The sequence below is a fragment of the Biomphalaria glabrata genome, chromosome 4 (assembly GCF_947242115.1).
Source record: "Biomphalaria glabrata chromosome 4, xgBioGlab47.1, whole genome shotgun sequence".
NCBI classification, from domain to species: Eukaryota; Metazoa; Mollusca; class Gastropoda; family Planorbidae; genus Biomphalaria; species Biomphalaria glabrata.
In genome coordinates, this window is record NC_074714.1 from 22,565,592 (window position 1) to 22,588,480 (window position 22,889).

The 22,889-nt window shown below is 35.3% G+C and overlaps 1 protein-coding gene across 2 annotated transcripts; it reads left to right on the top strand.

Annotated features, from left to right (window-relative positions):
* The first annotated feature begins 3,940 nt into the window (after positions 1-3,940).
* Positions 3,941-15,479, top strand: LOC106052413 (uncharacterized). Of its 2 annotated transcripts, XM_013207785.2 has the most exons (5): positions 3,947-4,098; positions 9,733-9,761; positions 10,304-12,071; positions 12,673-12,753; positions 13,784-15,479. In XM_013207785.2, the coding sequence occupies exons 3-5, from the start codon at positions 10,406-10,408 to the stop codon at positions 13,858-13,860; spliced, it is 1,824 nt and encodes a 607-aa protein (XP_013063239.2). In that variant the 5' UTR covers positions 3,947-4,098; positions 9,733-9,761; positions 10,304-10,405; the 3' UTR covers positions 13,861-15,479. The 2 variants fall into 2 exon arrangements, with proteins under 2 accessions (XP_055883185.1, XP_013063239.2); XM_056027210.1 differs by lacking the exon at positions 9,733-9,761 and having other exon boundaries at positions 3,941-4,098.
* The last annotated feature ends 7,410 nt before the right edge of the window (positions 15,480-22,889 follow it).

The window sequence follows — 22,889 nt, forward strand, 5'->3', positions numbered from 1 at the left end:
CAAAATGCATATTCTGAGATATCTACAGTGCATTTTCCTGCTATTGCAAAAGTCTTATTTCAAAAACCTAGTGTGCTATTCTTACTGACTTAGACCCTCCCGCACCGTTCAGCGCATTTGCCGTCAAGCTGTTTTCACACAAATCTGTCACTGGTAATGTCTGAAGCCTCTTCCCAACTGCCATGAGGACCTCCATGAATGTGTGGTGCCAAGTTGTACTAGGATATCATTGCAACTCTTATTATGCGTAATTCATTTTGTCGAAGAACATGTCCCGCAAACCTCATGCGACGCTCTGTCACAAACTTAATAAGAGGTCGACTCCCAGGATTTCTTTGATTGAGGCCTGATCTCTATAACTGATTCCTAAAATCTGTCTTAGCCATCTTTGTTGAGCCACATTTAATGTTTTTCAATTTTGGCAAATGACTATTCATGGCACTTTATTAATGGAGCCCCGCCACTGGCAGAAATGTGTAACCTCTCTTGAATACGCTCTTGGAATTAGGTGACTGTAGTTTGCTTTAGATTTTAGATCGAAAAGGAAAGTTTTATCGTCAAAATTATCTGTTGGGGGTTTTAAACTAAAAAATCTCAGGACTTACTTTGTTGCTTTGTAATTCAAAACTGTCACAAACTTACTAAGAGGTCGACTCCCAGGATTTCTTTGATTGAGGCCTGATCTCTATAACTGATTCCTAAAATCTGTCTTAGCCATCTTTGATGAGCCACATTTAGTGTTTTTCAATGGCAAAGCCACGACACCAAAAGCGTTTTTTTAGCATTCTTCACTGCAGAAAACATTCTCCTGACATCTACAACTTATTATTCATCATATTAAAAAAGGACCTTTTTACTTGAAAAATATTCACATATGAATTTACAGGCCCTTACTACATTTCAAATACAACCGATTATTTCTTGAAAAGATAAGATACCCAACATATTTAGATTTAGGCTTTGAGGTTCGCCGCAGAAAAAAAAAATCGAAAAATAATTTTTAAAAAGCCAAAAAAACATCTCTGTTGTAGCCTTTCTCTTAACAGCTAGGAGGATGGGGCAGCGCTGTGATTGTAAGGGAACTCGGGGTGCTGAGTTCCTTACTACATACATATGGCTCGATGATCTAGGGTATGATTCTCACATGCAAACATGCGTAAATATTACAAAATATCACTCAACTATGGAGTATAAAATTAGAATTTATTTACAGTCAACAGCAAGTACACATATAATATTGAATACGTAATCATCAATAACTGACATACTAAAATGTGCCCAACTGACATACTACAGGGCGCTTAGACTAGATTCATTGAACAAAAGGCTATCAATGCCATACATAATATTACCTACAAATAGTCAGTTCTCATACATAGCAATGAATAGAAATATAAGTTATAATATCTCCTTACGCTAGGCATAAAACTGGTAAACAAAACACAAGCACCCTACTCAGACCAGGTCAGCTCTCCAACTGCTAGACTGACCGCTAGAAACCTAATTGTCCCCCCCCCCTTTGAAAATCTCGTGATAAAACAATTCACACACCAACCAACAAAATAAACAAAACACACACACAATCTCACATCTTACACACCCCCGCTCTTGACAGTGATCTCCTCCAGTGGGGTCCGGAGCGAAGCAGAGATGCCAAAAAAGTTTTCTTGCATTTTTCATTGCAAAAACGCATTCTCCTCTCATCTACAGCTATTCATCCTATTAAAAAGGACTTTTTGAATAATGTTTTACTTGAAAAAATATTCTAATTTGATATTAAAGGACCTTATTATAATAACATATTTCGATTAATACTTTGAGGATCGCCGTCGAAAAAAATTTATTCGAAAAAAAAAATTTTTAAAAATGCTAATTTGTAAGTGATACATTTTGTTCAATAGCCATGTTTGTAACTTTGTTTTGTTACGGAACTATAATTCTAAGCTGTAAACAAAAAAATTGGAAGTGGAAGGAGAAATTAAGTGGACACCAATTAGATTCTACTCTAATTATTTTGCATTTTTAGAATTCAAGCTTATATTGTGAGTTATAGCGGCACCTTCGATATGGGTGACAGAGGTCACGGTTATAGTCTTAATGTTATTTATACAACAGAAAAATATCAGTTTGAGTAAAGGTTTGAAAAAGATTACTAGGAAAATATTATTTGGGTTCAGAACTCATCTCAATTGTTACTCTTATAATGAAAAATTTTGTATGAATTCTAAATTTTCCAAAATAAAATCTTTCCTAAAATAACTGAGATAAATCCGTGTGCAATGACATCAACTCTGTCGCCATATTCGACTTTTCTGTTTTAAAATGTCAAGTTTTCATCTGGAAAGGGGAGAGGGCGGTAGAGTGAAAACGTTAATACTCGCTCCTTTTTATATTTTCTGCTAATGATTGCATTTGGCATTAAAGAATAGAGAATAGGGGGTGGGGCGACTCGATAAAAGACTTTAATTTCTAGCATATATAAATTATATAAGTGACAATTTGTTTTCAACTTTCAAATTTTTCAAATAAAATACAAACAGAAAAAAGTATTGGTTAGTCCGATGGGCGTATGGGGAATGCATGTATCGCCCCTTCCACCTGATACAGTAGATGTATCCCCCCCCCCCCGCTACCCAACTTACAGGGGAACGCCATAATAAAAAGATTGGTTAAAATATCAATAACAAGTTTTAATTATATTTAATTGATTCCGTTAACAAGTTGTGATTTCTAGAAATAAATTGGACCCCCCCCCACTCTTAAGTTTATGGTGGGGGAGCGGTATTGATGCCATCTCCACCTCCCCATCCCACCAAATCGGCCAACATACTAGAGGGGGGGGCGAAATAATCTAAAAATTAGGTTTAAATATAAATAATTAGTATATATTATTAACATAAATAATAAATTCGTATGCTAAATGTGTGATTTCTTGACTAAAATTCGTCCGTCCCCCTCTTCGGGGGGAGAGGGGGTTGTCGTGAGTTTGTTTATTCGATTGTCCCCACTAGTGTTTGTTTACATTTGTTAGACAGTGTACTGACCAAACAGTGTAATAAAGCTTTAGATGTAACAGTGTTTTTGTTATGTTAAAGTACGACAGGGGTGTCAGCCGAGTGGGGGGAGGCATCGCCCCTACCGCCCCCCCCTTCCTGGATCCGCTAGTGGGTTGAAGTCTGGGAGAAGTTTTCCGTTCTGCCTTTAGGAGCCCAGCAAACACTACTTAGATCAAATTGAGATTCAAACTCGAGCCTACTTGAGAGGTAGCCAAATGGGTTATTCCAGTCTAACACACATCCCGCACATGTCCTTCAACTAGTCCAAGACTATTCAACAATGTGACTGTTTAATTAGAAGACCGGTATTGGTCTTTGCATTTGTGCAATTTTTACAAAGCTTGTATCAACTCTGTCTGGCACAAATTTTCAATACGTTTATTTACTTACACTAATTGTTGGATGAAGTTGAGACTTTGCACTATCATTTCATTTAATAACCACACGGTGAAAGCTGAAGACCTCGTATTATTTTATAATGTCAAATCGCCACCGAGTTGATAAGAAGTTGTTATGCGACAAAATATGTAGGTTATAGCTGATCCTTTGGCACCAAATAAATTACTGAGAACTTCCTTAATCGGTTAACTGGTGTTTCTATTATAAACAATGTATATCATAACATTATACATACATTGACATATCTTACTGTTCTATGGTCTAGTTCCTTGGAGTTATTAAAATTCTTCAGATTATTGACATAATGCTCACAAAAAAACGCACTAGACTGAACCTGTCACTACATGTAAGTCTTTCAGGCGTGACGCAATGATCAATGATAACATTGTCATAGGTTGAATAAAGTGTTATGGTGCAAGAATAGATCAAACTCAGATTTTGGGAAATCTTAGAATGACGAATTCTTAAAATTAGAAGGTATTTTAATTTGTTTTAGTTTTAACGGTAATACCCATGTCTGCTAATGTCCAATGAGATAGATAAATGGCATCTAATTATATTATCATACAACAAATATTTATATTTCAATTTATGATATTTCAATTCAACATGGTTAATGAAGGATTGGAAATGATACATTAATGTAAGTATGTTTTTTTATATTTAATATATATTTTTAAAATACCTCTTTTCAAGTTGTAACTTCATGGATACAAAAGATCTGGGTGAGTGGACGCGATTCTCGAAAACGGTTCTAACTATTTTTATAGAGAATTGACAGTTAATGTGTATCAAATGTATCTTTTGGAACAGAATTTACTAGTTTTTTTGGTGACACTGGAAAAAAAAACTGTTATTTACCGCTGCATTTTTTTCAAATTGTAAAAGAATTAATTTAAATTTGGCTAGAGACAATAATTATCTTGAACAGACTAGACGTCTTCGGTTATTTCTACAATAGGACCCCTAGTCATTCAAGACATTAATAAATCTGGAAAATTTAGCGCAACACCTTCTAAGTCTAGATCTAAAGGTCTATCGTTAGAATATTATATAATTACATTCACTAACACGGATTTTTTCTCAAGTGTGGCGATGCGGCGGGGTGAAAATGTTTTTTTTTTTAAATCTATCATTCAAAAGTTATAAAGAGAAAACTAATCGCTCTATAAGTTGTATAAAGGAGATATTGCTATTTTGAAGAAGGAAAAGGAGTAGCTTTAAATGTTTTTCTTGTTGAAATGATTAAAACTCGTAAAAATGTTTTTTTTTAATTGCATGAAATTCCAAATTCATATTGTTATTTAAATAGTCAAAATCTGTGCATATAATAGGCCTACAAATAGTTAGCAGAGACTGAGCAACAAAGGGGGTATAGTCACCATGGGCGTAACCCCCCCCCCCCCCGAAATGAAATCCCCCCCCCGCAGGGGGGGGGGACGGAATTAAGTGACTGATTTTTGCTTTCATTTTGTTTATTTTAGGTGAGATTTTAATACTAAGTCATCACTTACCACAGCACAGCCGAGGCAGTTTTGAGTTTAAAACCCTCTACCAGGGGGTTTTTAGTTTAAATCACCCTGACAAGGGGGTTTTGAGATTTTAAAAAACCCTATCAGGGGGTTTTGAGATACAAATCCCTCTACCAGGGGGCTTTGAGTTTAAAACCCCCTACAGGGGGTTTTGAATTTTAAACCCCCTACCAGAGGTTTTTGCAGTTAAATCCCTCTCTTCTATAAAACAAAACAAAAAAAAAATGCAAACAATCCCCAAATTCCAACAGCACAGTTGAGGAAGATTTTGATTTTAAAACCCCATCCAAAATTTACGATAATCCCATCTTCAATATAAAAAAAAGGAAATTACACACTATAAAATCTATGAGCGTAGCAAAAGGGGGTTTTGAGTTTAAATCCCCCTCCTCCAGATGGCTTTTTCTTTAAAGTTTAAAACCCCTCTAGATGGTTTTGAGTTTAAAATTCCCCTACAGAGCGTTTAGAGTTGAAAACCTCTCTCTTCAATATTATTTTAAAGCAAACTACAGTCACCAAATTCTATGATCGTAGCTAAATGGGGTTTTGAATTAAAAACAAAACAAAAAAAAAACTCCAGAGATTTCTTAGTTTAAAACCCCTCAACAGATGATTTGACGAAAAAACTTTCCTTGTCGATATAAAATCTAAAGCGAAATACAGGCATGTAATTCCAAGAGAGTAGTCAAGAAAGGTTACAAATTTCTACCAGTGGCTTGGGCTCCATTAATTAAGTGTGAGTAGTCTTCTGCCGAAATTGAAAATCATTAAATGTGTCTCAACAAAGATGGCTAAGACAGATTTTAGGAGTCAGTCATAGAGATCGGGTCTAAATCAAAGAAATCATATGCCGAATCGGGAGTCGAATCCTTAGTAAGGTTGTGACAGAGCGTCGCGTGAGGTTTTGCGGGACATGTTTTCCGACAAAATGAATTACGCAAAATAAGAGTTGCGGAAACAGCTTGCCGGAAAATGCGCCGAACGGCGCGAGAGGGTCTAAGTCAGTAAGAATAGCACGTTAGGTTTTTGAAATAAAACTTTTTAATAGCAAGATAATGCACTGTAGATACCTCAGAATATGCATTTTGTTGGCTTTCAATACCAGAAATAGTGCTCGGCGGCGGGGCTTCGCCCCGCGCTGGGGGAGCGCTGCGAACTCCCCCAGACCCCCTTGCTAGCAAGGGCGGAGAGTCTACAATAAACAATAAACGTCTTCCGAAAGGGTCAGAATGTGATAAAGATTAATTATGTACACACACACACACACACACATATATATATATATATATAATTTTTTTTCGCCGGGGGGGGGGAAGGTCGGGGGGATCCCCCCCCCCAAAACCCTCCCCGAAAAAAAATCCTGGCTACGCCCATGATAGTCACTATATGAGTAACACTGCAAATTTTAATCCTAACAACACAAAATGTTATTTTAAATATTGAATATCTTTTTTGGTTCTTTAATACTTTAAGAGCTTATGTATCACATAGCTATATATATATATATATTATATCTAGACTGGTCCGACTGGACATTGAGATAATTTATCACAACAAAAAATGTCGTAAAAAACTTTTTAAAAAGTTGAAACAAGGTGTTGTTTTGTAGCGCAATTAGATCTCTAAGAAGTAAAGTTGTTGTTTTTTCAACCCTAACCTATGTAACATGTAATTTAATGTTTAGATCTAGATCTAGTAATTAAACATCGAAAATAAGAGCACTCTCGTCTCATATTTTTTTATTTATTTTATTTTTTTTTTTTTTGCAATTTTTAGATAGATAAAAATCAATCAATTTAAATGTACACAAGAAGACTAAAATCAATCGAAGTGAATTGTTTCGAACTTGGATTTTGTACGGTTATCTTAATGGAAACTAAGAGGAAATGGCTGCATTTCAATCATTTGCGTGAATATATAGCTCTGTGATTAATACATAACAATCTCTTTAAATAGGTATATGACACTAGCGGATCCAGAACTTTGGAGTGGGGGGGGGGCGATTTTTTTCCAAACCCTAACCCTAATGCCCAGTAAACCCTAACCCTATGCATAAACGTGTGTACAGCACGCACTCACGCACGCACACACACAAACACACACACACACACACACATATATATATATATATATATTTATATTTATAGATATATATATATATAACATTTCTCAACCTTCGGCGAAAAACAAAACAACTGGGGCAGCGCTATAAGGATCTCTTGTGGGGTTCGGGGCGAAGCCCCGACTCCAAAAGCGTTTTCTTGCTTTTTTTTCACTGCAGAAACGTATTCTTCTGACATCTACAGCTCATTACTCATCAATGGAGTTCGGGGCAAAGCCCCGACGCCAAAGGCGTTTTCTTGCTTTTTTCACTGCAGAAACGTATTTTCCTGACATCTACAGCTCATTATTCATCAATGGAGTTCGGGGCGAAGCCTCGACTCCAAAAGCGTTTTCTTGCATTCTTCACTGCAGAAACGCATTCTCCTGACAAGTAAAGCTCATTATTCATAATTGGAGTTCGGGGCAAAGCCCCGACGCCAAAGGCGTTTTCTTGCTTTTTTCACTGCAGAAACGTATTTTCCTGACATCTACAGCTCATTATTCATCAATGGAGTTCTAAAGCTCATTATTAATCAATGGAGTTCGGGGCAAAGCCCTGACTCCAAACGCGTTTTCTTGCATTCTTCACTGCAGAAACGCATTCTCCTGACCTAAAGCTCATTATTCATACTATTAAAAAAGGACCTTTCGAATAATGTTGTACTTGAAAAATATTCTAATATGAATTTATAGGCCCATAATATATTGCAAATAAAACCGATTTGTTCCTTGAAAAGATAGGATACCCCACATATTTAGATTTTGGCTTTGAAGATCGCTGCCGAAAAAAAAATTATTCGATAAATAGTCTTCAAGAAAATTCAAGAATAAATTGTGAGTTATAGTCCCAAATTTATTTAACTAGAAAAATATCAGATTCAGTAAAGGTTGGGAAAAGGCAACAAGGGATAGATTACGTGGGTTTAGAACTCATCTCAATCATGACTCTTATACTAAAAAATTTCGTTTGAATTCTACCTTTTCCAATGCAAAGTCTCTCTTAAAATAATTATGATAAATTCATGTGAAATTACATAAACTTTGTCTGGAAAGGGAAGGGGCGGTAGAGTGAAAATGATTAATCCTCGCTCCTTTAATAATTTCTGCTAAAGATTGCATTTGGCATTAAAGAATGGGGGTGGGGCGACTCGATATAAGAATTTAATTTATAGGATATATAAATTATATTAGTGACAGATTTTTTAAATTTTGTAATTTCTTAACTATAATACAAAAAGAAAAAGTATTGATTTGTCCGATGGTGGAAATGCGATTGCATATATCGCTCTTCCCACCTGGTGCAACCCTTTTTCATTTAAATTTACTAATGATACAATTTGAGATTAGAGTGTGGTACGACATAATAAACAATGGGTCACATATCAATACGTAGTTTATATTATAAAGATATTAAACTAATTTTGTTCACAAACTATGATTCTCCACAAAAATAGGACCGCCCCCCCCCCAGCACTCAGAGGGCTAGAGTGGGGAGGGCAGTACATGTAATCGCCCCCCCCCCCTCATCAAAGCGGATCGGCCAAAATACCAGAAAGGGAGCGACATAATATAAAATTTATATATTTATTCAACTAATTTTGTTCACAAACTATGATTTCTCCATAAAAACGGACCGCCCCCCCCCCTCAAAGGGTTTAGATGGGAAGAGCAGTAGAGGTATTCGCCCCCCCCCACACACACACACCAATCGGCAAACATGGAACGACATAATATAAAAATTGGTTAAAATATCAATAGCAAATTTTACAAATATAGATATTTAGAGTGTGGTACGACATAATAAACAATGGGTCACATATCAATACGTAGTTTATATTATAAAGATATTAAACTAATTTTGTTCACAAACTATGATTTCTCCATAAAAACGGACCGCCCCCCCCCCTCAAAGGGTTTAGATGGGAAGAGCAGTAGAGGTATTCGCCCCCCCCCACACACACACACACCAATCGGCAAACATGGAACGACATAATATAAAAATTGGTTAAAATATCAATAGCAAATTTTACAAATATAGATATTTAATTGATTTTGTTAGCAAGCTGTGATTTCTACAAATAAATTGGACCGCCCCCCCCACTCGAAAGTTTAGGGGGTGCGGGATTGATACCATCGCCCCCTCCCGACCCCACCAAATCGGCCAACATACTAGAGGGGGGGCGAAATAATCTAAAAATAGGTTCAAATATAAATAATTAGTATATATTTTTAACATAAGTAATAAATTCGTATACAAATTGTGTGAATTCTATACTAAAGTTCGTCCGCTCCCCCCCTTCGGGGGGGGGGGGGGTCGGCTGAGTGGGGGGGGGGCGATCGCCCTTACCGCCCTCCCCCCTGGATCCGCCAGTGGTATATGATTTGATCAATTGCGAATATGAATTTAATTCTATTTTCTAGTCTAAATATAATATATAAATATAGGTCTGTGTTATGTATAATATATATAAAAAAAATTGATTTTAAACAAATAAATGTTGGATTTTAAAAAAACATATTACACCGCAAGACGCACGAACTATTGTGAACAAACGTGATTAAGACACATCTAAATACATAATAGAATATTGGTAAACTTTGTATTGTGATCGTTGTTAATAGTTTTCAGTTTTTCTTTTCAGGGAGAGAATGAGGGCCGAAAGTCGTTGTTGTAAGTTAAGTTAAAATGACATGAACACCAAAGAAATGTAGTGTTGTTGTTTTTTGTGTGTATAAACACCGAATGAATTTAAATTAAAGGCTGGTAGTGCTGACTGCGAACTCTGGGTGCGGTCGAGTTAGATAATTTCCATAAAGTAAGATAATGATGGTTACAGGGTAAAAATATAAAGAAGAGCATTTTGTAATGAGAGATTGGTTTTGGACCGACATAAAAAAAAAACCCAACAAATTTGTCGATGTTGGCAAAGCAATCATTAGTTTATTTTTAGTTAAGGATTTAGGGTGAAGTTTAGTGTTAGAATTAGGATTACAGTTAGAATTCTAGTTACAGTTAGGATTAGGGTAAGGATTAAAGTTAGAGTTAGGATTTAGAGCAGGCTTAGTGGAAGTTTTAAAGTTAGTCTCTGTGGTAATATATTAATAATCGTTACTACTATTTATAGGTTTGTAATATCGTCTCGGTTACGTTAAGGTTAAAGCGACTGAATCACGAGTTGAACGCACCTTAAATTCTAAATTCTATATTTCTAGGTCTTAAAATGGGAGCAAGAAAAAGAAAACAAAAGATCAGCATGCAGTACAACGAAAATTGATTTTTAGAGCATCAAATGCATAGGATAGAACACGCTTAAAATGAATAAAAATCATAAAATCTCTGAGGACTTTGTACGATCTATTAGTCAGAGAAACTTGGAGGTTTATGCTGTTCCAGAAAGTCCATTCTATTATAGGAATGTTCAAAATATAGATATTTTAAGATCAATATTTTTAAGAGAAATTAATAGACTACAAACATTTAATGGGTATCCTCAAGATGGATTTTCTGCCATTAAATTGGCTAGCAACGGCTTTATTTACCAAGGCCATGGTCATGAAGCTGTCTGTGTCTTTTGTGGAAGCAGATATGCTGAGTGGAGTACAGAGGACGACGTCCAGATAATACACAGATGTCTCTGTCCTCAGTGTCCAATGGTCACTGGTGAAGTTGTCAGTAACATTAGCCTCAACGGGGATGTCGCTCAAAGAATTGAGGGTATACACTTTAGAAATGATTATGAAACAAGGTTGGATACAGAAACATCACTTGCTAGCAGAGTTCAGTTACAAGAATTTCGAAGTGAGGAGAATGTACGTGATATCAATGAGGACAGGATTAATACTCTTGAAATAACAACATCTATTTATACGCCATCTTTTCCAGGCGTGATTGCAGACGTGACAGTCGAATATTTAACAAATAATACAAGCCTAATGTCTGCTACACCCTCCTGTCCCATCGCACCAGAAAACAAAACTAGTTCCGGTTGTCAGACACATAACATTGAGAACGAGACACACTTGCGTTACGATCATTTGACGACATTAGAAACAAACGAAATGGACACAACTTTAAGCATAACATCTGATCTCACTGTAGCTGAAAACGGTGCTCAAGCCCAGGCATTTGTTCAGCATGATTCAGAAACAGACGTTTTATTAATGACAAAATTAGCAAATTTAAACACTTTCATTACTCTACGAAGTGATGACAGTGAGGAAGTCATGCTTCTTTGTAATGATCAGATACAAACGTTAAGAGGGGACATTCCGATACTTCCCAATTCAGTTCCAACATATACAAATGAAGACATGTTAATGGTTCCAGTTAATAACACTGACATACTTGATACGGCATCACACGATTTTGATCTAACACAAACGTTAGGCCAAGACATACTGTCATTCAGTTCAACTCATACGGCAGTCAATAATTTGGGCAGTGCATCTACAAATACTGCAACTGATCCACTGGGCAGGTTATCGGACTCTCCAAATGAAACTATATTCAACGGTTTGGTGTTAAAAGACTCAACAACCTGTGAAGCTGTAAGCTCAGCAATAGGTATAAGCGATGCAACACATAAGACAGAAGCACTGACTGTTGACACACCAACACATCTACACGAATATAGTCCTGGGACTAGTCAGGAGACAGCATCGGTGCGAAACAAAGACACATTGGTTCTCAATAGATCTGTCATTTCTACAAATTTAACAAAGGTAGCTAACAACCAAAATGAAATAACTTTTACAATAAAATCAGCACAAAACCTCAAGGAAATTATATTTGAATGCAATGACAAACAAAAGATCGAAATAGAAGAGTTTAATCTGCAAGGGTCTAAAGGGCTGTATATTTCATGCCCTACAAACTTTAGGAGTGTCATTAAACTAGCACATGGTGAACATGTAAACAATATGAACGACATGACTTCAATTAATGTTCAAAGTGATACATCAAAGATACAATCGTCTGAAGGTAAGAGAATATTTAACTCTGTGGAAATAAAAATCATGGAGTGTCTTTTCAGAACTAATGATGCTATTTGGTAGTAAAATAAATGTTTAATCTTCATCTAGAATCTAGATAGAATTTATTGATATATCTTGTTTTGTCGTTAAGAAGATTATTGTGTAATGTATAACTTCTGGTGTTTCACATTGTTGCTGACTTGAACGATAGAGTTAAAATGACTTTCTTTATTAAACACACAAAAAAGGACTAATAATGTGAAATCTATTTATTTCTTTTTTCTTTGATTCCATTCTTTATTGTGTTATTTCATATTCTCCCCCCCCCCCAAACACACATAATTTCGGCCCTGGAATTCTTTTATCACTTAACCAAACAGACAAGAAAACAAAAAAAAAAAGGTTCTACATACAATCTTTAATCATTTCTAGGTTTCTGAGTTCTATATTAAAATATGGCTTTGTCTGTACAAAAGTAAATCATATTTAAACAGTGTCATTATTAAATTTAATTATTTCTGTGTACCTTTTGTAATCATACTTGTTTAATTACAATATAATCTCTGTCTGATACTAAGTAATAAAGAATAACTATATACTTTTTTAAGGAAAAGCAAATCCATCTGATGTGAATCTGAGAAAGCTGCGAATGACTAAGGCTGAGCTTAAAGGCAGAGTAACTCGTTCAGGTTGGTAAAACTAAAATCAACTCAAATAGAGCAACAAGCAATAGAAAAAAAAACCTTTTTAAAAACAAAGCCTATTTAAGGGATGAAACCGCTAAGTACTGCAATTTATCCGAAAATTAGGGGGTTAATCTCCCTTTCTGCTAAATAAAACAAAATGATTAATTAGTACTGTATGAGTAATTAATTTGTTGATTTTGTTATTGATTCGTATATAACTATTGGCTATGAATATTCATGCAAAATTTCAACTTGATCCGAAAATGGGAAAAGGGAAAAAATGTGTCAAACCTGAAAACGTAATAAGGGGACTAAATCCATATTTACATATCCCCATCTCTCATTAACTAGCATTTATTCCCCTTATTTCGAAATCAAACAAAATAATTAATCACCAACATTAAATTAACACCAATTGTTCTTTTATTGATTCATGTCTTGTCATTTTAATGAATATATGTGCAAAATTTTAACTAGAACCGAAATTGGGAAATGGGAGAAAAAAACATCTCAAAACATTTTACCAGACATATTTAGTGGGTTATTATAGGCTTTGTAATAAACAGCCCATGCTGTGTAAACATATATATATATATATAATGAAATAAAAATTTTGATAAAAAATAATTGTATGTTAGAAATAATTTCCCGGTGCATTTAATGGTAAGACTTTGTATTGTGTCGGTTTACGGCTCTGGTCTTTCAGTTCTCATAGTATCTATATTGATAGAAATCTTAAAACGCAAAAGCAATTTTTAATTCCCCAGTTGAACTTTGCCTTAATATTCAAATTAGATGCGATGAAAGTATTCTTCTTTTTTTTTAATGTGTACGCCATGTGTGCATAATACACGCTCGCATATTTGTATTCACAGACTAAAAATGTTTTCAAATACAATAATAATACTTATAATAGGATACCCTATTTTAAAAAAGATGTTTGTAATTATTAATGCTGTTGTTTTATTATAACATTATGTTGAGAATGTGTTGAAGAAAAACAAAGCTATTTCTACTTTGACTTTGTTCACAGATGCGATCCGTATAATAAAAGAGAATGTCCAGCAACTTAAGGATAGGTTACAGTCAGATCTATTGCAGCAGGCATAGACACAGATTTCTGATTGGTCTAGATTGTAGAACGTGACACTGACTTAACAACTTAATGTAAATCATATTTATGATAAATGACATATGATAAATGACATATATATCTCACACTCTGACTTCTCTTGAAGTAAAATTATTTCCGCCTAATGTTTGGCTGTTCTAGTTTATGCAAATGTTTCAGAAACAAAAACATAAAGTAAACAAATAACTAATTTATGTCATAAATGATATCTGACTGCCAAATTACATTACAAAAATAAATCTGTAAAAGAATATAGAAGGGAGGGGAAGAGATCAAAATGAAAACAAACACTTATAATATAGTCAACAAAGTTTTCAACTGACAAAAATGTGTGGATGTTTTTTCAAGTTGCTGATATTTGTGTGGGTTTGTACACAAAGGGCTCATCGTCTCAGCACCAAAACAAACAACAAATATATATAACGGTAATTCTCTACTCAGTGTTAACGTATTACAATTTCTATCGAATAGTTCAAGAATATTTGAACTATGTAACGATATCAATCATGTCTCATTAATCAAGCTCTCAAAATTAAATAACATACTACAAATGTTTATTCCATACTGGTTAGATTTATAACAAACATTTGGAACAAAGAGACATACAAAGAGACTTTCTTGGAAATTTTCAAAATAAACTAAACTAGTGTTTCCCAAACTGTGTTCACTAGACCTAAATGGGTGTCCCACGAACATCTGGAATAATTAGCTATTAGCCCACCACGTCAAATAATCTCCCTAAAAGAATTAGCCAAGTGTGCGCTAAATACGCAGACTGTAGGAAATGTTAGGAAAAAAGTTTGGAACACACTGAACTAAACAATGTCAAGGACGCTGACATTAAAATGAAATGTAGACAACTCAATTTTAAAAAATTGACAAACAAACGAAAAGCTTCGAAACTTTTATTCTGCGCATCAGATGTAACAAAAAGCTATTATAGATTTTACGCCATAGATGAACAAAAAAACAGATTTTACAAAAAAATTATTTTCGAATATGTCCACATAAATCTAAATATTTTTTTAAACACTGTGTGTCATATTTTGCACCAATGTAAGCACAAAGTATATTTTCTACATTTATTGTTTGAATTAGCTTAATGTTCTTCTTTGACAAGAATTGTAAGCAAAGAGAAGGGCTAACGTGATTTAGTCATTATCTCAGTATTGACGACAACATACAGGTGTGTGGACTGTCTGACCTTGGCGGTCTATAGATAGGACAGTTGTTGACATGATGACTCGCTGGACTACTAGCTGTTAATATTTAAATATGGAAAGTGTTTTTAACTTGTTGACCTTACATGTATATAAAAGCTTGTAGAATATTAATGAATTTCATTGCTGTAAGATGCTTTAAGCTTTTGTTTGTTCTGATTAGCTTCCTACAAAGTTGACAAATGTGTTTGTTTGAATGTGTTTGTTTGAATGTGTTTGTTTGAATGTGTGCATGTAACAAAGCTGCTTAGCAGGCTGAGAACATTGTTTCCTACTTGTGATCTTACATCGGGATGTTTGGAAAGGTTTTTAACACTATAAGACATAGGGGCCTTTGTGTTTCTAAATAAAACTAAGAATTATTGGGGTTTTTTTTAGTTTGCTTATTAGTTGTTTTTTTTCTTGCTTATTTTTTTTGTTTATAAATGTAATTTGGGGGCTTTTTATGATGGCACAAACAATGGATCAACAACATGATATGTGACATCTAATAATAACTGCACTAAAAGGTGATTCAGAGAAGAAGGTGGTGGAAAGATGACGAAACATAAACAGACCCAGACGAGGACTCGAACCACTGACCTCGACCAGGCGCCATTGCGTAGCAGAGACCAGGAACCAAACTAACATCTATTTTCGCCATCCAGCTCTCTAGAAAAAAAAAAGATTGTTCAAACAAGTATAGTAATTTGGTCTCGCATCACCTCCCAGGACCACATGATTACACGTCCTCACCCTAAGCCCGGCCACATTCCTATTTATAATACTTCCTACAAGGCAGGCCTATCGTTTATTTAGGGTCAACAATATTCCGAAGACAAACAAAGACCCTAATTTAAATTGCATCTATCGTCTCTTATAATACAAGCATGAGATTAACATGAGAATTTTAAATATCAAGAAAACAATAGCTTGCTTATAAAAAATCTTATTTTGTCACTCAGAATAGATACTTGCTGCATAAAAGTTATTTTTGAATCAATCAAGCATTGAGAATAAAAAAATCAAATATGTATTTGATATGTAATGCTTTTAAATAAAGGCCAAGGTAATTAACACACATTTCTGGATCAGTTTTTTTTTCTTCTCATGTCAGCTACAAACATCAAACTAGTCTACAAATGTTTAAAGCCTCCCAGGCCGTACTAGTGCTGATAAGTCGTATGTTTATTTCTTCAGGCTACTTAGAGACACCTGTTGGTCACATAGTAACACCTGGCAGCCACACGACTATAAATGATTGCCAAATGGTAGCCCTATATGTAGACCTGATAGCCAAATGGTAGCCCTATATGTAGACCTGATAGCCAAATGGTAGCCCTATATGTAGACCTGATAGCCAAATGGTAGCCCTATATGTAGACCTGATAGCCAAATGGTAGCCCTATATGTAGACCTGTTAGCCAAATGGTAGCCCTACATGTAGACCTGATAGCCAAATGGTAGCCCTATATGTAGACCTGATAGCCAAATGGTAGCCCTACATGTAGACCTGATAGCCAAATGGTAGCCCTATATGTAGACCTGTTAGCCACATAGATACACATTAAAACCACATATTTACATTTGCAAAAAATAATAATAATATTAATAATAACAAATAATTGAACGTTTTACCAAAGTGCAAAAAAAAATGGTGATCACAGTTTACACATTCTTCTACACAGAGTAGCAAAACAGCCTCGTACAATGTCATTATTACACAGCATGAATACTTTATTGTCTTCAATCATTTCAAAATTTACTTGTACTCCGGATGTAGTATCTGATGTATCTGACAACCTGTAGTGAGAGAGACAAGTACGAAATATTGGTTTGAATGATTTCGAACTATTATCTTAAAATCTTCTATTTTAATAAGAACTCCACTAGCAGAGTGTATAAGCTTGAGGAAGCTTGAGCCATGATTTCGGATTCAGGTCGTTCCCAATTTTTTTAAATAAATTCTTTTAAAAGTGATTACGGTGAAATTCCTCCAGATATTCCTTGCTTTCTTCACCCCTCCCCCAGTTTTCCATACTGATCTAGATAAGTGATAAGATTATTACGTAGTGATAGCGTTAAATAAAAACCATTGGTGCAAATATTTCTAATCGTATAAATGTATTGTTGTTGGTCTATTACAAATTGAATAAGATGACCGATCCAAACCAATTGATACAATTACACTTCGTATAAGCTTCTTTTTTTTTTAAAGTATTTTAACGTTGTTCTAGTTGATAGTATGTTGACTGTCTAGAAGACAAAATGGTCTAATTAGTGTCATGGTCTTAATTTTAAGGATAAAAGAAATGTCGCTAATTTAGACCAAGTCGGAAAACAACTAAAACCAATATCAGTTCAATCACGTTTTTTTTTTATTTTTAATGTGTCTAACCCTGATAACCCTTTCTACAGGAGGTATTGTTAGCCCTTAATAAAACATGCATTGATCCCTAAAGGGCTTATGTATAGGACAATCAAAATCTATAGACCACCCGCCTGTGCTTTAACCGTCAAAAGTCTACTATCAATTAAAGTTGCGTGAGACTCAGTAAGTCATTCGCATGCCTGCTATAAGTTACACATTAAACTCGATACTAAAGGCCGCAGACAACTCCCTAAGTTTCTAATCTTTATTCTTTCTGCTACACCCTCGTTATCGCCACGTTGGCCAAAGCTCCTAATTTTTAAAAAAATAAGCCTTTGTTTTGTCCATAGGTCATATTTTCTCTTATTGTTGTCTTCCATGATTGTCAGATAAGATCTAGATGCTTTATAAATTAATGTTGTACCGATGACATAGCTAAGAGAAATATCGTTACCCAAAAGGATAAAGTGCAGTAAAAAAAAATGCCTTATTGTTGATTTCGAAATTATCCCACGGTGAATAATCCAAATATTGACACTAAATCTATTTAGTGACTAAAGTCAGAAGGATTCAATTATGTTCAACATTAGCGTCATCGTAAGAGTCAGCTTTGGTGTGTCAACATTATGTAAGCTCTAGTCTCAGCTCGTAATAAAAGAGTCATTCTTTTTTAGGAGCTACATGTAGGCAATGCTTCTGTAGAACTCTCTGAAGCCGATTCTGAATTCCCTATTTTACATTATTGTAAACAGAAAAAAAATCATTTCATTAATTATCAATAACTAATCTTTCTATTTATTGATTTATGACTTTTCCGTTAATTGTAAAATTAGTACTATGTAATGGAACTGTTTAAAAGTTTCTCCAAAATCAAATCGTATTTTTCTTGTTCGCAAGAGTTGTTGTTTTTTTTTCTTGAAAGAAATAGAGCCTAGAGAACATTTTCTCATTGGATTTTTCTATTTGGATGTACGGGTTGTCCAAAAGGTTAGCGTGAAGTCAGGACGTTGAGGTAAGTTTTGTGTACACACGCCTTCATTCTTTTCAAATCACACCAAATGGAACTACCAGTTTCTTGGCTGAATTCTACTAGATTCATCAAACACACTCCCGCGTCTTCTGTGTCTGATTGCTCGCGTACAGTGGACACAATGTTTTCAGCGCACACAACGGAGGAGCGGTGGTTGAGCCGCGCTCGGCTTCCGAACCCCGGGTCCCGGGCTCGAATACTGGTGAAAACTGGAATTTTTAATTTATGGGTCTGAGTCCACGCAGCTCTGATAAGCTGTACTCATTTTTTACTGCATATTTTACATTATACCAGTGTTTCTCAAACTTTTACTAATGACGCCCAACATCTTTTGGGTGTGCATCGGCATAATAAATAGTTTATTAATTCCATTTGTTGTGTACAAAAATATAGTAAGTATTTTTGTGTAACTCTGTATCACCGGTGTGTCTTAATACATCATAATGTCACTGGGTTGGTGTTTTGGATGTAAGGCGTGGTGACATTGGGTTCATATTATAAAGTTATGTTGTAGGCGTTGTCAGGATAAATACTTCATCCGTTCATACATCTCTCGTAAATGAGGAAATAACTTCTTCCGTAGCTAAGACAATTATGTTTAATAGGCCTATATATAATAATGATAATAACAACACATTTTGAGTATGATACAATCCACGAATATTCACTAATAATCCTTTATAGAAATAACTTATTGAATCCTTATAGAACTACTGGTACACATCTCCATTTACTTTATAATAGCTTCTTACAGTTTCTAACTGACTGTCCTTACTGACTGTTTCTTACCAACTGCTCTTACTGACTGTCTCCAACTAACTGCTGTCAAGTAACTGCTTAACTCAAGGTTAAAAGTGAATACCTTATAGAAAAACCAGTTGTCAATAACACTCACAACATTAAAATGGGGTATCTACTCTATGGAACCAACTTTGAGGTGGTGACACTGTTAATGTAGCTAAAATACGAGGTAGATTAGTTGCTTGATAAATATAATATCAGGTGACCGAGCCTCGCTCGGATGAATAATTTGTGAAGGAAGGATATATACCCGAAGTAATTTTGGGAATATTGTTGAAATTACGAAAATGAACGATCGAGTAAAGACTCAATCCAAAGAGTTGCTTTTTCGTTCTGTCAGTTCTCAAGGTAATTGTACATGGCGATTTGAATAGAAAGTCCCCCCAACAGTAGGCCTATAGAAAACCACAGCTTACGTCTTAACGTTTTACATTGCTTCTTTCGCGTAAAACTATTGGGCTATTGTTGTAATTACGAAAATGAACGATCAGATAAAGACTACTAATCTGAAGAGTTGTTCTGTTAGTTCTAAATGTAATTCCACATGGCGATTAAATATAAAGTCTCTTAAGTCCTCCTATAGTCTAGACCAACCACATCTCACATCCGTCTTATAGTTTTACAATCCATCTTTTGCGTAAAACTATTGTAGGCCTACTATTATTGGCTTGGAAGAAAGTCTTTGCAGTGTTACTTCTCAGATGGTAACGTTCAGACATTTAATTATGGAATTAGTATATATTCATTATGGCTTTAGTACGAAACATCGAGTGACGCAAATCTCTACGTTATAGGGTAAAACAGGCACTTTGTGACAAAGTAAAATGGCAAATTTTTTCTTAATAGACTTAAATCATTGCATTAGTTTTCAAAAGAAACGTTTCCGTGGGGCACCTCTGTTACGCCGAAAAATATGTTCGTCCCCCATACGGGATACGTACCCTGCCCAGCCTGACTGTCGGACTATAAGAAGTTCATACCGGCTTTTGTCATCCATCCATCCATCCCAGTGGTGCTACAGCCCGTGGAGGGATATGGCCTGCTTTTACAGATCTCTCCATTCAGATCTCTCCTAGGCCTTCCGTCAACACGCCCTAACTCCAAGCTTTTTACCGAGGTTTATAATTAAATCAAAAGAGGCTGCAGCGTACGCAAACTCGTTGACCGCTAGATGGATATCATGTTTAGTGTGAGCAAGTAAGGCGCAGAGAAGCTGTGTTATGACCATTTCCTTTGTTTTGGTACAGGACAGTAGACACCGAAGCATGAACACATGGTAATAACTCACCAGCAAAATAATAATAAGGCTTATCTTCGAGTCCGAAAATCAATGAGGATTGTAGTGTTTCCCGTGGGTACGCAGCCCCAGCTGTGACCTACATATTTTGCCAGACAGGGCAAGCATAACCATTGTCCGCGGTGATCGATTAAGATTTTCTTTTAGCGTCTGCGTCTGTCCTCGGCAGCAGATTTTAGTTTGGTCTCAAATGTGTATCCGCGTCCTTTGTATAGATGGAATTCTTTAAGTCCGACAGTTACGCAGGACAGAGCAGTATCCTGTATGGGAGACGAATCTCAGACGAATGTATGCCAAAGGCAGTCTTTTTAGGTGAGCTAAAAAGTGGTCGACGTAACACCGTAACGCTTAAAAGACCAGTTAAGGCGCCAACTTGCCTTAGCTGACATAGAAGATAGCACAGAACGAGACAGCTGGAGGTCACCAGCAAAATAAACAACAATGTAAAAGTTATCTACACCACTCTACACAATTAAAGAGTAAACAACTTATTAAGCACTTAAAACACAAAATAACTAATCATACATCGGCACATTTAATTTCATTACTTTTCTTTCATAGTTCTATAATAAATCAATCTACAGTATGATGGTGCACAAATGTTTAATTAGGTCTAATGGTTCTTTAAAACTCGTTCTTGTTTGCAAAGAAATATTTTAGTGTACTGCGATAAGCCTAGTGACGTAAGCAGCGTTTTTCCCGTTTACGTCATGGAAAATTTTCATTCATAAAACATTCTAGCCAAAATTAATTTTTCGATAATGAGGCATTTTCAAACCGATATAACGGTCGACCTCGAGTTTTCCCGATGTGGCCAATGAGTTGAGAATTTTTTTCTCACTAATATGCACATAACTTGAAATTTTAAAGAAAATCGTTAGAGCCGTTTTTGAAATAAAATTTATATATATATAAATATATACATACATACATACATACAAGAATTGCTCGCCTAAGAGTATATGATAAATATATTTGAGCGGAACTTTAGTGGCGTTACTAGGTCCGATACAATCGTTGCGGTTATTGCTATGTAAAAAAAAAATATCGTAATTTATTGTATTTATTCAACTGCTATAACACATATTAAAATGTAGGACTATTAGAATTAGTGACAGATGTTAACATTACCGAAACTTTTTTTTTTGTTTGGCTTTAAAGACTTTTGAATGTTTTTACATTATGCCAGTGTAATAAATGACGCCAAACTAGACCCTACTCAGCTTGGTCTGTGTGAGTGCCTTTAGCTCACCCTACGGCGTCCCCTTCCCCTTTGTAAGCGCGTACGGTTCTGTATTTTAAGCTTAAAGCTAATTTGGTTATCTACCTGTATCATTTTTTATGTTTAAGAAAAAGTTGACTGCTTTTGCAAAAGTGCATTTTTCACCGTCGCATGTCACCCCTCCCCCCGAGCACATAAAAATATTCATTTTCCTTTTAAACGAAAAAAAATTGCTTCGTAATTCTATACAACAAAAAAAAAAACCTTTCAGGTCTCATAACATTCGTCATCGCTTAGAAGAATGTTTCCCAAGCTTTTTCCTTAACGGAACACTTCGCCCATTCTGAGTATTTAGCGATGACTTTTCTTTTTTGTTAGAGATTAATTCACGTGTTTGCCGACCAGTTAATTCATTCCAGTAGTTGTATCAAAGTCCACTGAGATTAATAACGATTCAAACGTTTCAAAATATTTGCATAATTAAATAGAGGAAAATAATTATTGTGTTATTTTTCAGTTGAAAATAGGGGCTTTTAATGGGAGCAATTGTGTTTGCTTATACTAAAAATATTACCGAAACCTTTAGAAAACTGATGGTAAAAAAAAAAGTAATATATTTTTTTTTAAATACAATTCCTTCTTAAAGAAGCTGCCCACCTTTTGTCATAGCAACTACTGTGCTCATAAAATCTAATGAATGAAAGAAAAAAAAAAGAACATATTTTCCCACCAGAATTCCCCCTATCCCATTCCCACAGAAAAAAAATCATTGTTACGCCCATGTAGCAATTTGCCAAGAGTATATAAATAATGTGTTTGATTAAATATATACAGACTTGGAAACATTCGTGGCAAAAAGCTAATGTCTCAGATTAAGGAACCAAACTTGAACCACTGGCCAGAATAGCACAGTCTACGGCAGCACTGGTAAAACTCAAACAATCTGGAAAGACAAAGACATTAAAATCAGACTGATGCGCTACCTGGTCACGGCTGAATTCTTATATGCATGCGAATCTAGGACTCTGAGTGCAGATCTCGAGAAGAAGATCCTAGCAATGGAACTGAGATTCAGAAAGATCCTAGG

What these genes read in the sequence shown, in the direction of transcription:
- LOC106052413 (XM_056027210.1), top strand. Translation starts at nt 10,406, where the DNA reads ATGAATAAAAATCATAAAATCTCTGAGGACTTTGTACGATCTATTAGT. An exon ending in AAAGATACAATCGTCTGAAG is followed by an intron (nt 12,072 to 12,672) that starts GTAAGAGAATAT and finishes TACTTTTTTAAG; the next exon opens with GAAAAGCAAATCCATCTGAT. An exon ending in AGGCAGAGTAACTCGTTCAG is followed by an intron (nt 12,754 to 13,783) that starts GTTGGTAAAACT and finishes CTTTGTTCACAG; the next exon opens with ATGCGATCCGTATAATAAAA.